General features: G+C 41.3%; 1 protein-coding gene across 1 annotated transcript; it reads right to left on the reverse strand.

The window, feature by feature from the left end:
- Window positions 1-8,676: 8,676 nt before the first annotated feature.
- On the reverse strand, window positions 8,677-10,894 carry C4H4orf19 (chromosome 4 C4orf19 homolog). The gene is made up of 2 exons (XM_035550792.2): window positions 10,741-10,894; window positions 8,677-9,695 (listed from the first exon to the last, which is right to left on the reverse strand). Exons 1-2 carry the CDS (start codon window positions 10,770-10,772, stop codon window positions 8,741-8,743), a joined length of 987 nt encoding a protein of 328 aa, XP_035406685.1. The 5' UTR covers window positions 10,773-10,894; the 3' UTR covers window positions 8,677-8,740.
- Window positions 10,895-13,402: the final 2,508 nt, after the last annotated feature.

The raw sequence follows: 13,402 nt of genomic DNA on the forward strand, positions 1-13,402 counted from the left end.
AAAAGATGAGGATGGTGGTTATAATTGTATAATACACATTATTTTATTAAATATGCACATATGTTAAAAAAAGATTGCTGTACTGAATCTTGAGAAATGATATTATAATTGGACTGACATAGATCAGTTCTCAAAAGAAATGTGAAGGTTCTTTTTCCAGCCCAAAACTTCTTTACATGGCTCATATTTTCTTCCCAATATACAATTGTTATTTTTTCGCAGAGGCATTATGCCAAAATTCTGCAGGCTACCTCACTTTACTGTAGCAAAACAGATGAGGAAGCTACTTCTGTCTTTAATAAACCCTGATTTTACAGGTAAAGAGTGTGTGTACAATGTATTCTTGAAACACAGTAAGGATTAAACAGTTTCTTTTCACGTTTCTGATTTTCTTTGGAACCAACACTCAGTTGAATGGTGTACTGTAGTGTACTTGGTAGCTCTTCATTTGGTCTTTCTCAACTCCTTCCCTGTTTTTCCCAGGTACAGAAACTTTGACAAAATTGGTACTTCATAAGTTCCTTGTACTGACAAGTGTTTGTGTCCTGTGTGGAAAGACAATGTAACTTCATCCAGCTGGTCTCATTAAAAAAAAAGTAGTGAAAGTGTCTTTCAGCTTGAAATAAGTCTATGGGTGGTTGTTTTATCTGTGTGCTTTCTGTGGAAGCTAACCCTGGGCTGTTCCTGTACTCCTGAAGTGTGTGCACGCAGCTGGGGCCTCTCCTAGGACTGGGGGGGAGATGTTGCTGGGTGGTAGAGTCAGTCTGAAAGACAGATGGGGAGATGGGTAGAGACAGTGTAATGGGAAAAGACTGTAGAAAAGGGTGTCAGTTTTTTAACATAAATTGAGCTGGTACTTCACTGCATACTGATACAAAATGATGTGGATTTAAAAGTGCCTTACTCTTAAAAGTTCTAGTTTCATGTTGAAGGGAGCAAACAGTTTATTTTGGTTTGATAATACTGATGCCTACTGGGGTGGAACATGAGCATCTGTTTTTCCTAAGGAGTTAAATTTCCTGGATGTATAATGGATGTTGAATACTCCCACCTGTGCTCTGCAGGTGGTTTGCAGTACAAATCAACTTGTACCTATCTAAACCGGGCTTTCTGCACTTTAGGGCTCTTCTTACCTTTTCCTTGCTAGGCATGTAATACTACTGCTAATGAATAAACAAGGAAACTTGGTACAGAGTGATTAAGCTTTGGCTATCTAATATTAACGAACAAAGCATGGGGCTTGGCTAGATAAAATCTAAAACTAAACTGGTTTTTCTTTTCCTAATATTTTGTGGAGTCGTGTCTTTGGGAGTTTTGCTTAGAGTTTGAAGCTGGTTATCTTCTACAGATGTTAGATGGAATTTCCATTTCTTTTTCTTGTTTTCTCTACATTTTTTTCTTCGATTGTCAGGCATGTACCACAAGGTACCACCAGTCTCTTCCTCTTGCCACAATTTGGTATCATCTTTTGCTGTGGAGGCACAATTTCTTCCCCTTGCTGCCTAAGAAGCACCACCTGTGGCAGGGCTGACTTGAATTTTGAACTGCCCCTCCACAGAGCTGCAAGGCACCCAGTTGGCCTAGGAGCTGCATTGGATCATCTGAGGCAAAAATAATAAAAGGATATGTAAGGCTGAAGCAAGGAGAATGGGGGGAAAAAAGCTGAGCAGTTTGGGACAGTAGGAACCTGCTCTCCTGACCCTCAGAGCAGAGAAGATAAGGCAGGAGAGACCCCGGGGCCTGTAGTGCTGGAAGATGGTGGAAGCCTGTGAAGAGATGTGCTGGCAAGGCTTGGAAACTGCTGGAGTGAGTGAGTGACTTCTCAGTTATTCGGGAGCAGGGGGGTGTGGGTTGGTGGTGTGTTTTGGTGGTGAGTTTGGATTAGAAGTTACCTGTGACAAGGATTGGCCTTAGCACAAGAGTTCACAGATGCCTGTTATGTGCTTAGAGGGACTTAAAGCACCATCAGAGCTCTTGGTTGACTAAATGTGTGGGGAGTCACTAGTATACGTAGTCCATGTGCAATCAGTTGATCTGTAATTATTTTTTGTTGTTTTAAATATCCACTACTCTTGGTTCCTCCTTTCCTCTCTCCAGGTAATATGGTGTGATGTTTGCATGGAATAAGATATTTTGAAATCATCACTGAAAAGTAGTGAATATGTGAAAATACCGGTCTTCAGTATCTTGACTTACATTCAAAATAACTATCCTTTAAAAGCAACAGCTTTAGGAGAGTGTTAAAATACCCGTGTAGTGTATACTATTTTCTGTTTTTCAAGGTTTTTACGCTGTGTGAAGATGTACGGAGGGATATGGGCAGGAGTGTGATGGTCTGTAGGCAGGGAACAGGTTTGGGGTAGAGCAGCTGAAATATGTATTTGTTGGCAGCAGAGGGAGCTATTGACGTTTTTATTGACAATTCAAGAAAACTTTCTAAAGTGTGTGTAAGTGTTAAACACAGTAGCAACAAAAAGCTCTAATTTAATCAGTGGTACCTCAGCAATTGCATTTTGCTTTCCCGGGCTGAGTGCCTGGGTCTCTTGTGCCCCAGGAGCCAAAGGGGTGAAGTAGGAGCCGGGTGGCCTTGGCTGGTGGCAGCCCTGTCCCTGTCCCTGTCCCCATCCATGGGGCTGGAGTCGGCCGGGAAGTGGCTGCTGTAATTATTGAGAGGAACAACGTAACTTCTCCTGAAGCCAAATTTTTAATCAAAGTGATGGGCGAGAACAGGATATACGTGGCTCATGTCAAAACAATAGCGGCATGCATCAGCTGCTAATTAACACAATGCACGGCTCTGGAAAAGTAATTTGCAATTGGGGTGGAATCTGTGTATTTATTTTTATTTTGATTAATGTTGGGTCTTTTCTTTTTTGAAGATGCTAGCTGAATGAGTTTCATATGCAAGTCTGTATAAACAGGAGATTAATCACTAAAAATTAACAATAACCAAAATCAGACAACGGCTTTGTTCTGGCAAAACAGGCCGAATACTTTTTAGAGTAACCTCTGTATCACTTTTATCTACCAAACTGAAACTTGTTGGGTTAAAAACCTGTAATATTTCCTCAGTCCTGGAGATTTTTTTTTTTTGAGGGGGGGTGGATAGGCATTGTGAAGAAACTTGTACTGGTTTTGGCCACAGCAAAGTCTTTTCATATAGCATATCTTGTATCAGAAATACTGAAATTTGCATGGATTTTTTTTCCTGAAGATTGCATGGAGAAACTAATCTGATGAATGACCTTGTAGTCATTTGATACCATCTTGTTGCTGGAATTAGTTCTCAAATAAGAACTAGAGGAAAATAAAGCTTTATTTAGATATCAACCTTTAGACATGAAATGGAAGCAACCTGTGTTATTAATTCCAAGAGATTCTTGGCCAAATCCCTACAGTTTGTCATCAAAACTTAAACAGTATTTTAATTTGATACATTCATGTTGGTTGTAGTACTCAGTTGCGTTGCCTCTGTTGCTTACCTTCCTCTCATTTCAGGTAAGTCTCGGTAACTTACTTGCTGTCTCATGGTACAGCTATAAGTGTTAAAAGCCAGGGAGAGCATATGTGGGCACAGACTATTGGAAATCCGGCCATCCTTGAGGTTAAGATGAGAGGCTCGCCTTGCTCTGCTTCTGCAGCCTCATAAAAATGAAGCTAATCTCTGGCTCAGTAAATAGCAGCGAGCTCAGTGAGCAAACAAATTAAACTGCAATCTTCATGTGACATGGTTTTATTGTGGGGTTGGTTCAGTACTTTTTGTTAAGTCATCTGCCCCCTGATGTAATATCGGGATGGTGTATTTCCCGAAAGACTAGTTTTGTTGGTTTTACTACAGAATACATTTTTTTTTTTTCAGTTAGTACGGAATGGAGTTGTGAAGTACAGCAAAAACCTGTTAAGCCCTGTTTGATCTGTAGTCGTTTCACTTGCGATTCAAAGCAGGGAATGGTGCAACCTCCGCGCAGTTTTGTTCACGATGATGGCTGTGAGATGAATGCTTGTGAGCTGTACTTCAGGAACTGGGTTAAAAACAAAATAAAGATATCCATCGTCTTTCCAGATTCATTGAGAGAATCCTGTTCTCTGAATCAAGTCGTACATGAGAATATTGTTCTTCTCTGACTACAGAAAGGGAGGGATGGGGGAATGGGTAAAGGAGTTCAGGCAGTAAGTTGGTTGCTCCCCAAGAGAAGTGGTGGCCAGGCTGGTTAATAAAAATCTGTTGTGAAGCTGGATTAAACCATGTTTAAAAAAATAAAATTGTATTTAACAGAAATGAATTAACTGCTTGTGTTGAGGCATAACATCGCTGTAATCAATATCAATTTCTTAGAGAATCCATGGTGTGCATCTAGCATTTTTCAGAATTTCAGCATCTTGTTGCTTGAAATTGAAAAAGTCCCAAAGCAGCTAGAACACTGCTCACTCAGTAGTAGCTGACACAAGAGTATAATCTGTAGGTGCAGACTGAGTATTTCCTGGTTTTCCAATTTGTTCAAGGGTTGCGTGATCTGAAGTCTACAAAGTGACTGTGAAGGTTCAGAATGAAGGGAAGTTTAAAAACAAATTTCCCTGAGACCCCAAGTGAAATTGTTAGTGGGGAAAGAGTCCTGAGATTGAGTTGTCTGGCTGTGTATGAAGTTTGGAAAGCCTGTCCAGGGAAGTTGCTGGTGAGTTTCTACTTTGATTTCACGATGCTAAGAAAAAAAATCCTTTGCCAAGGACAGTTCTTGTTGGAAAGACCAGTGAAAATTTTTATCCTACTTCTTCTCAGTCCTAAACACTATATAAGATACAGGTGCACTAAAACCCAGGACACAGTATCTCAAACAATTCTGTTGATGATAATAGTTCCTTTAAAAATAAATTATTTTTCCATGTAGAACACCTTTGATAAATATACTTTCTTGTTTACTCAGCATGTTAAGGAAGTTCTAATACATTTAATTTTGAATTGCTACTCTTGTGCAATTTAGATTCCAATTTCCATCTCCATGCAAGGAGGGATGTCACAGTTCAAGATAAAATGGTAACAGAAATCGTTTCAATGCAATTAAAATGTACAACTTAGGCATTTGAATAAATGTATGAAATGCCATATACACGGACCCTAATAAATGTTGATATATTGTATTCTGATTTAGCAAAATGTGGTACATCAGCAAGATTTAATCTTACGGAAAATTAAATCACATTCAGGAAATTAAAACTGCACATACAACACAAGGGCAGGATTAATTTTTATATTTTTAAGTCAGTGTTTCTTGTTTCATGATTTACATGATGACAAAAATTCATGTTTTTAGATTACTTTAAAGCAATCATATCTGAAGTATCTTTTAGCAAATAGGCTTTCTATTTCTAGATTTTAATTTTTAATGGAGAGTATCCATAGCAATGCTTCCCCAGCCAATTGCCTTTGTTCTTTAAGATAATAATAATAAACATCTGTGTGGAATTTATTTATATCCAGGTTTCTGCTTTCCTGCTCTGATCCTGTTTGCTGAAGTGAAGAATTCCACAGTATCACTTCAGTTTCTCTTGTTGCTCTGCAAATGAACTTGCCCCATAATGTTTTCTGTAGGAGTTAAATCAATTCACTTCCTTGAGTTGGGTGGACTGGGCTGTCTTCCATTCTGGGTGACGTATTTGGGAATATTTGTGTAGTTTTTGCGAGAAGTCTTTACATACACAGTTTATTCTAGATTCCAGAAACTTCTTTGTTAATATCTTGAGAAAAGAGAAAGTAAACTTTATTTTCACAAATGTCTGACCTAACTGTTCAAAAGCCAAATGTCTTGTTCAGGCTGGCAGTGTTCACATTTCTTTGTGTCAACATCTGAGAAGATTGAATAAGACTTGTTTCTGACATGATTAAAAGCTGATTTCTAATAGAGGAAATTGTGGAATTTAGAAATTATTTCTGAAACAACCGGTTCTCCTGTATGCTCGCTGTGAAGAGCATACTGTATAATGTGAGAAGTGGCTAGGGGTTCTGGCCACTTTCAACTGTGAAGTGGTGGAGCAGAAGGGAAATAAAACTATATATATATGTTTTTAATATATTCATACAATAACCTGCATACTGTTAAATAGGAGATGAGGAAGTCTGAATGTTGGTGATCCCTCATTTTTGTTTTAGGAAAGCTTTCCATATCCTGCAGACTTGAGGGATGCAGGTGCCTCCCTGACATTTTTGGTGAGGAGGAGCATTGGCCGGGTATTTTCCATGCAGTGAATATACTCATTTCACACTGCATTTCATCGCTCTTGCAATAGAGGCAATGGGAACTTGGCCCACAAGAAATAGGATATTTATGGCCTGGATGGTCTCCAGTGGAGGATGCAAGTGCAGTGCCCTGTGTTAACGGGCATTGGCCCTGGTGGAGAAGCGTGGTCTGGCATGTTTGGGGAGCTGGTTTTGGTTTGACCATCCCTCATGGGTTTGCTTTAATTCCTGGGCAGCAAGATAAGAAACTGCTCTTTATTATTATTATTACTTTTCTTCTTGCTTAAATCACATTTTAAGATTCATATCATGTTGTGGCAGGCCTTGGCGCCTGTTCTCAGGCCTGGCAGTGCCCTCAGGGCCCTGACAAGCTTCTGGAGCACATGGAGGCCTGTGGTGCTGTCGAGTTGTTCCCCTCTGTCCTGGACACCTGTCCCTGCCACCTCCCTGTGCCCTGGCATGGTGTCTTGGCATGACTTTGTGAGGGGCTGGAGCGGCTGAGGGGAGGACGGGGTTTCCTCTTTCAGTATCTGAGAAGTTACACCGCAAAGAAGAGGATGTGCTGGGAGCGCTGGAGGTGGATCTGATCCAAGCCGAGCGAGAAGAGGTAAGGGAAGTGTCCACTGGGTCCACCTTGGCCTGGTGGCCGTGGCTTTGTCATTCTGTAAATGCAACATGCTGGTAGTCTTCCACTGTCCTTTGGTGTTACGTGAAAATGCTTAGGACTGCCTACTAAAAGCTGGTACTTAACGTTGCTTCTCAGCCTCGCGGATCTGTTTGGAATCTGTGTGGTAATTTACTATTCATGTATTTTTAAAAATCACAGTTGTACGGATAACTCCCACTGAAAAAGGAGGAAAAGGGTAGAGGAATCAGATGGTAAACCATACTGTGATTCTTGACATAGAAAGCTTTATTTTAAAGGTGAAATGTGGTGACATTTTAGTCTGTTGCTGACTTTAAAGTCTCAGCTTCAAGAGAAATAGTCTTTCAGTTGCACTTAGGAGTATCATTTATGTTAAGAGAAATAGAGATCTTTGTTTCTACTTGCAGTATTTGGATGAAAAGAGGAAATCTGCATTTAAACAAATACTTTAAATATTTACTCATTATTTAAAATGCACTTTTTTAACACTCTCATAAGTGTTAATGGTTAGACCAGCATTCAGCATATACTGTTGGCAAATATATAGTTGATGCTTTTTATGTATCTAATGAATTTTTTTTATGTAACTGTTGTATAATCAGAATATGCATAAAGTACAAAAGCCACCAGATAATTTTTCGTAAGTTTAAAAAAAATTTATTGAGTGCTTAACAGGCTGAGAAACCGTGAAATCTCAGTACGAAGTTTTAAGCACTTTCTCTTTCAACCATTAATATCCCACTTTTGATGAAATGACAGCACCAAGTTGGTCTCTAACTCCTTTGCTTTCCACAAGGAATACACCAAAAGTAACCTACTAGTCTGAAGATCAGAGAAATGGTAGACATACCAGGAATGCAGCTCTGATATTTTGAGGTCTCATGTTTAATTCAGCTTGTAAGCTCGATCCCTTTCCTGCTGTAAGTTTAGGGACTGCAGATAAATCCACAGAGATGGGACCACACTCATTCTTCATTGTTTGCACATAAGCAAAGCAAATCTTGCTGGGGAGCCTAGAGACACAACCAGTTTGCAAACTGTCATGTTAGGGCAAGTGACGTATGCCTGGAAAATTTAGCAGAGTTGAGAGGTCTTGGGTTGTAGTTTCACAATAGTTTAAATCTACGAAACGAATAGGACTGAGTTTTGGTTCCTCTCCAGCACTTCTGATAGCATGTGTGCAGTTCTTATGAGCTACTTCAGCTCATTAAACCACATGAGTTAACCACTCTTGAATTTTACTAGGTTTCTGTTGTTTTAATTAACTAAAACAGGTCACTGGGGTATCAGATTAAGTCCGGGGGAGGTATAACGGAAGAGGTAGGGTTATTGTCCCAATCCCAGATGTATGTGCACAGATTTGGGCCTAATCTGGAGTAGAACCAAAAGGAACCAAGACCATGCTGAAGTGCAAGCCACACTGCCACCCCCATTTCGCACTGCATCCTAGAACTTTGGGCCAATTTTGCTTGTGCTAACGTAATGAAAATCTGTACTTTCTGTAGTTCAGTTTTAAATAATGGAGTTTCTCTGAACCTGGAGCACACGGTGTGCACAGACCCTCATGAAAGTCAAAACTGAAGGAAACATTTGCATGAGACCTTGTGAGGTGGGGACACAGCAGAATATCCTGTGTGGAAGGAATGATGCTTTGCCCTCCTGGTTGGCCCTGTGGAGAAGAGCGTATCTCAGGCAGTAGGAATTAAAAGGCTGTGTAAAACAGCTGAAGGGACAGAGATTTAGTCCCATCTCTTTTTACATATGCTGTTTGTAACAGCTGACTACATGTACAACACGTGCATTCATGTAGATCCAGAAATAAAATCTGGATCTCAGCCAGTGTATTAGAAAGAAACCTTCATCTAGTATTCATCATCATCCTCCAGGTCTTCGCCTGCAGTCGCAGCTTCCAGTGCAGCCAGAGCTGCTGCTACTTCTGCGTCTTCCTCCTCGATTTCTCTGTTGATGCCTTTGTGGCTGGGGTGTGGGGGTGCCTGTAGTGCTGTGGTCACAGCTGTGGCAGTGATACCATCAAGAACATCCTCGCTCAAACCTGCAGAGTCAGTTTTAGAAGGTTCAATACTGCTTTCCTTCGTATGTGAAGGTGGCGTTACACAGAGGCCCTGGACCTGTGTGGCTGAGGGCCTGGTGACTTGGTCTGAACATGCACAGTTGACCGGAAAGCTATCTTTTTCAACATAGTTCCTGAGTCTGTTGACGTTTTGGTGATAATCTATATCTAGCAGCTGTATGGTGGTGTTTTGTGTCTCCAGCATCGCAGTTCCTCTGAGAAAGACACTATCTTCTGCAGCCTGGGCCTTCCCATCCTGAATACTGTTTGGCTCATTGTGGGCTGCCTTCTTGTGGCTGCCTACTCCTAGGTCAAGCTCCTGGCCACACTCATTCGATTGAGTATAAAAGTCTCTAGTGCTGGCTGAAGGAGGCTCTGCTGACTGGCTGGAGGTTTCCTGCTCACTGGCTTCTTTCACTGGGTTTGTGTTGGGGCCGGAACTGGGGGGCGCTCCAGCGCAAGAGCTGCCACCATTGACTGCAACATCAAGCTTTGCAATGCACCTCCCGAGGCCATCCTCTTGAAAAGCATTGCCTCTGTGGTTCCGGAGAGTTCCTTGTGTGCTATTTACCTGATTCTTGTGTTCTGTTCCATTTAGCTCATCCTTCTGGAGTTCATTTTTGTGATCTTGAATTTCACTGTTCTGCTTGAATTTGAATTTGTTACTGCTTTGCTCATCCCGTTTGTAGCTGTTGACTTCATGAATGCATCCAGGTGACTGTACTTCTTCTGGATCAAAAATATAGCTGGAGTAAGAAAAAAAATACAGAGGAAATGTTAATGGTTTTTCCAGTTCCTACTATTAACAGTGTAATTATGCTTAATTTTTAGCTGGAGGCCTTGAGGAACCTAAACTGAATGGTCATGTTGGGCCATGCTGTAGTCTCCTGGGAGTGACAGGGACTGACCCGTGCAGTGAGGTTCACCAGGAGCATAGGAAGATGTCAGAACCTTCTGCTGGTTAGTGCATGCTTCCAGCTTTGCTTATTTTTTTTCCTCTGGAGGGTGGATTAGCCAATGATTAGTCATCATATAGATAATGATCTATATCATTAATTGATGTGCCCTCATGTAGTTGCCAAAAATACTTCATTTTTTTTCTGGTGCTCTTTCTCTTAAGTCTTGCCTTTTTGTCCTTTTTCTGTATTTGTCCCCTTTCTTTTTTTTTAACCTAGTTTTCCCTTCTGCTCTTAACTGTTCCTTGACTTATTCCAGAGCCTCTCTTTTATTTCTCTCATCCCCTTTCTCTTGTAGGACCAGTTTTCTTCCCAATTCCTTACCTGTTCTAGAAATGTGGCCAAGGGGAAGAGTAACTGTCAAGTGGGGCTGCAGTGTTATTTCTAAAACTATCTAGTCTTCCTCATCAGGAAGACTTTTAGTATGGAATTGTTCCCACAGCTAACTATATAAAAAAGCTACGAAGGAAGCATGGGTCTGTAGCTCATGTTCATTGTTCAGGAGAGCAGGAGGATTTGACCAAGCCTGTGCTCCTCATTCTGCTGAATTGAGGGGAAGCTTGTGTTATCTTTTTGGTAAAGTTGAATTTTCAGTGCATTACAGTTCTTCTGTGACTCAGGAATTATAGAAATGAACCTCAATTACAATAAATTAAAAGGACGTCCAGGGGAAATCAGTATGCCTATGCTCTGGCATGACTTTAAAGATACTGTAGACTTTGGGAAAACTTAAACCTTGTAAATGGGCTTAATTTGAGCAAGAGGTGTAGAGGAGCACAAACATGTTTCAATCTTTTTCTTTTATTCAGTCTAAGCAACTCTCACTCTGTTGTACCTTTGTATCATTTTGCAGCACCTGCACCCCATCTGGATTTTCTTTAATCTGAAAAGAGAGAGAGGGAAGGCAAGGGAGAGGGGAAATGAGTGAAGCGTTATGAAATTAATGCATGGGTAATTGCATTGAAAATGATGCTCATGTTTAGAAATGTTTTATTAGCTAAAAAGAAACATGCCTACGCAAGAATGGATGCAGTACCGTTCAAGGTCTTTGTAGCTTGCTATCTTGCATTGACAGTGGCCTGTAGTTGGGGAAGAATTTAGGGAAGAATTTGAGTTCTTTAGCAGACAGTGGTGTTCACCCAGTATGTTTTCCTAGTCTTGCAACAGTTTTATGATTTGACGACTTCTAAGATGGAGTAGTAACGTGTTTTTCCTGTTTGTTTTTGTATTTGATAGCTATTGATGGATTTCTCTTCTATAAATTTATCTTGTTTCAAGTCTTAGTTGTTTTCTGAACTCAGGTAAATTGTTTGCATCTACAGCATCCTTTAGTGAGGAGTTGCACCGCTCAGCCTTGCCTGTGTGAAGAACCACCTGCTTTTGTTTGACTCGAACCTGGCTCTTACTGGCATTATTTGATGCCTCCTACTTGGTGTATTGGAACAGGCAGTGTACATCACACCCTGGTGTCGTGGTAGTACAGGTACTGTACTGCCACCTTCAGCTCTGATACTCAGCCTGAAGAATCCTCATCTGTTGGAATGCTCCCGTACTCACATTATTTCAGGCCTTTAGATTCCCTTTGTCCTTGCTCTCTGGATCTCTTATGCTTTGACATCCTTCTTGAATTAAGGGTGGGAACCACAATGCTCTCAAGCTGTGGAGAGCCACAGATTTACTCTTAATTACTGCTGTCCCCACTCACTTAGGAGCTGTCGCAGAGACAGCTACTGAGCACTGGCATGACCTTGCTGTAGATCTCTCTCTTAATCCTCTGGTTAGACACGGACGTGTTGCTGGGGTGGGCACTTTCTTACAGTGTTGTGCACCTGTGTTTTACTACAGTTTGACTAGAGCAGTCAAACTGCTCGTGTCCTGCTACATCTCTTTATCTTGCAAGCTTTCTGTATATGTTTGTCATTGTCTGATCCAACAAGATGCTGAAAGCCACCTGTTAAGTGGTTCATATGTCAGTCTTTTATTATGGAAAGAAGTAATTTGGACCCTTGAACTTTTATGTTCTCAACCTAAAGTGAAGGCACAGATCTAAGCATCTGAAAATCCTAGTAAGAAAATTATTCTTAATTTTACAGGTTGGGTCTATCTTAGTTCAAGTTGATCAAGCCAGGCCAGTTTGTTAGCGGTCTGTCTGTTATTATTCAGGCTCTTTCTTTATCTCTTGATTCTCTACAGCCTTACATACTTCTGCTGTTGCCTAAGGACAGCAGCTCACTTCCCATAAGACAAATCAATGGCATAAGGTCGGGGTATTTTCTAGAGTGAGTTATTCAACAAAGGAAAATAGTATTGATTTATTTGTACTAGTTCAGTTTTCCCCCAAACTGCCCACCAGTGATTATGCTAGCAGAAACTATAACGCTGTGTCAGTTTATTGTCCCAGCTTTGCCCTCAAAATCTGACTTCTCTGCTGCTAGCACTGAACGTAGTGCCTGGAGGCAAGTCCCTTGTTCCTTGGCCTGGATATTCAGCAGCTGGCTTTAGCTAGGACGCAGCTGCTCCTACCCATGCTTTTTGTCTCTGTGCCTGAACTCTCCTGGAGCAGGAACTTTTTTAAAGGAGAAAGCAGCTTGGTGTAGCTCGGTGCCTGTCAGGACGGCCTGCATGCCAGCTGCTTTGCTTCCTCTCGGACTGGGGCTGCTTCTCCCTCTTCCTTAAATGCATTCTCCCGTGTTGCACCCCCAACAATATCTTAACAGGAGTTCTGAGGCAGGGGTTTTTTGTCTGAAGAGTGTGCAGTGACCAGTTGAGGTGGCCATGCTCTCTTTGCATGCATTGTAGAGGCACTGGGGCAGGTTTGGCAAGCTACGAGGCTCGTTTGAGCTGGGGCACGTAGCCATCTTATCTAGACAAAGCAGAGGTCTTAATTTGCTTTGATTGTTTTGAAAGCTGAATTAGTTATAGCCCTTCTTTAGTTTAAGACTGACTTGAAGCTTCAGTAGAGCTAAGCTGTATGCTGATGCTTTTGACTGACATCTTCAGTTTTAGCTTAAGCCTGCTGCTAAGCCTGAAGAACAAAAACTGCTTAAAACTGACCAGCCCTTGATAGGCTCAGCATTCAAGTCTCGGCGCGTTAGGGTAAGTCACAGTGACTGTGTGATCTCCCTTCATGGGAAAGGCAATGTATGTGTCGTATGTTGAGCCTCTTTCCATACAGGCTAAGCTGCTACCATCCCTGGCATTTGTCATAGGCTAACAGCATGCAAGTATTCCAGCTCGGGTAAAATCACGATGACTTCGGTTACTGTCAGTCACCACTTGAGTCCACTGAGCTGCCCGCACACCCCTGGTGCTTCACTTTAAAGTTACTGGTTTGGTGAAACCAGCCTGGGTCTGTCTGCAGCTCTGCGAGCAGATCCTGCTGCTTCTGCTTAATCTTTGCCCTGACAAATTTCCTACTTAGTGCTGATATTTATAATGTTTTAGGATATTTAAGAAGAATCTCATTTATAGGTTTTAACTATTGGGAAGTGTTAATT

This window comes from Cygnus atratus, chromosome 4 (assembly GCF_013377495.2).
Source record: "Cygnus atratus isolate AKBS03 ecotype Queensland, Australia chromosome 4, CAtr_DNAZoo_HiC_assembly, whole genome shotgun sequence".
Lineage (NCBI taxonomy): Eukaryota > Metazoa > Chordata > Aves > Anseriformes > Anatidae > Cygnus > Cygnus atratus.

Excerpts from the sequence above, each read along its gene's own strand:
- C4H4orf19 (XM_035550792.2), bottom strand. The coding sequence starts at position 10,772 with ATGGGGTGCAGGTGCTGCAAAATGATACAAAG. Across the intron at positions 9,696-10,740 it reads TGCTGCAAAATGATACAAAG|CTATATTTTTGATCCAGAAG; the intron begins GTACAACAGAGT and ends TTCTTACTCCAG.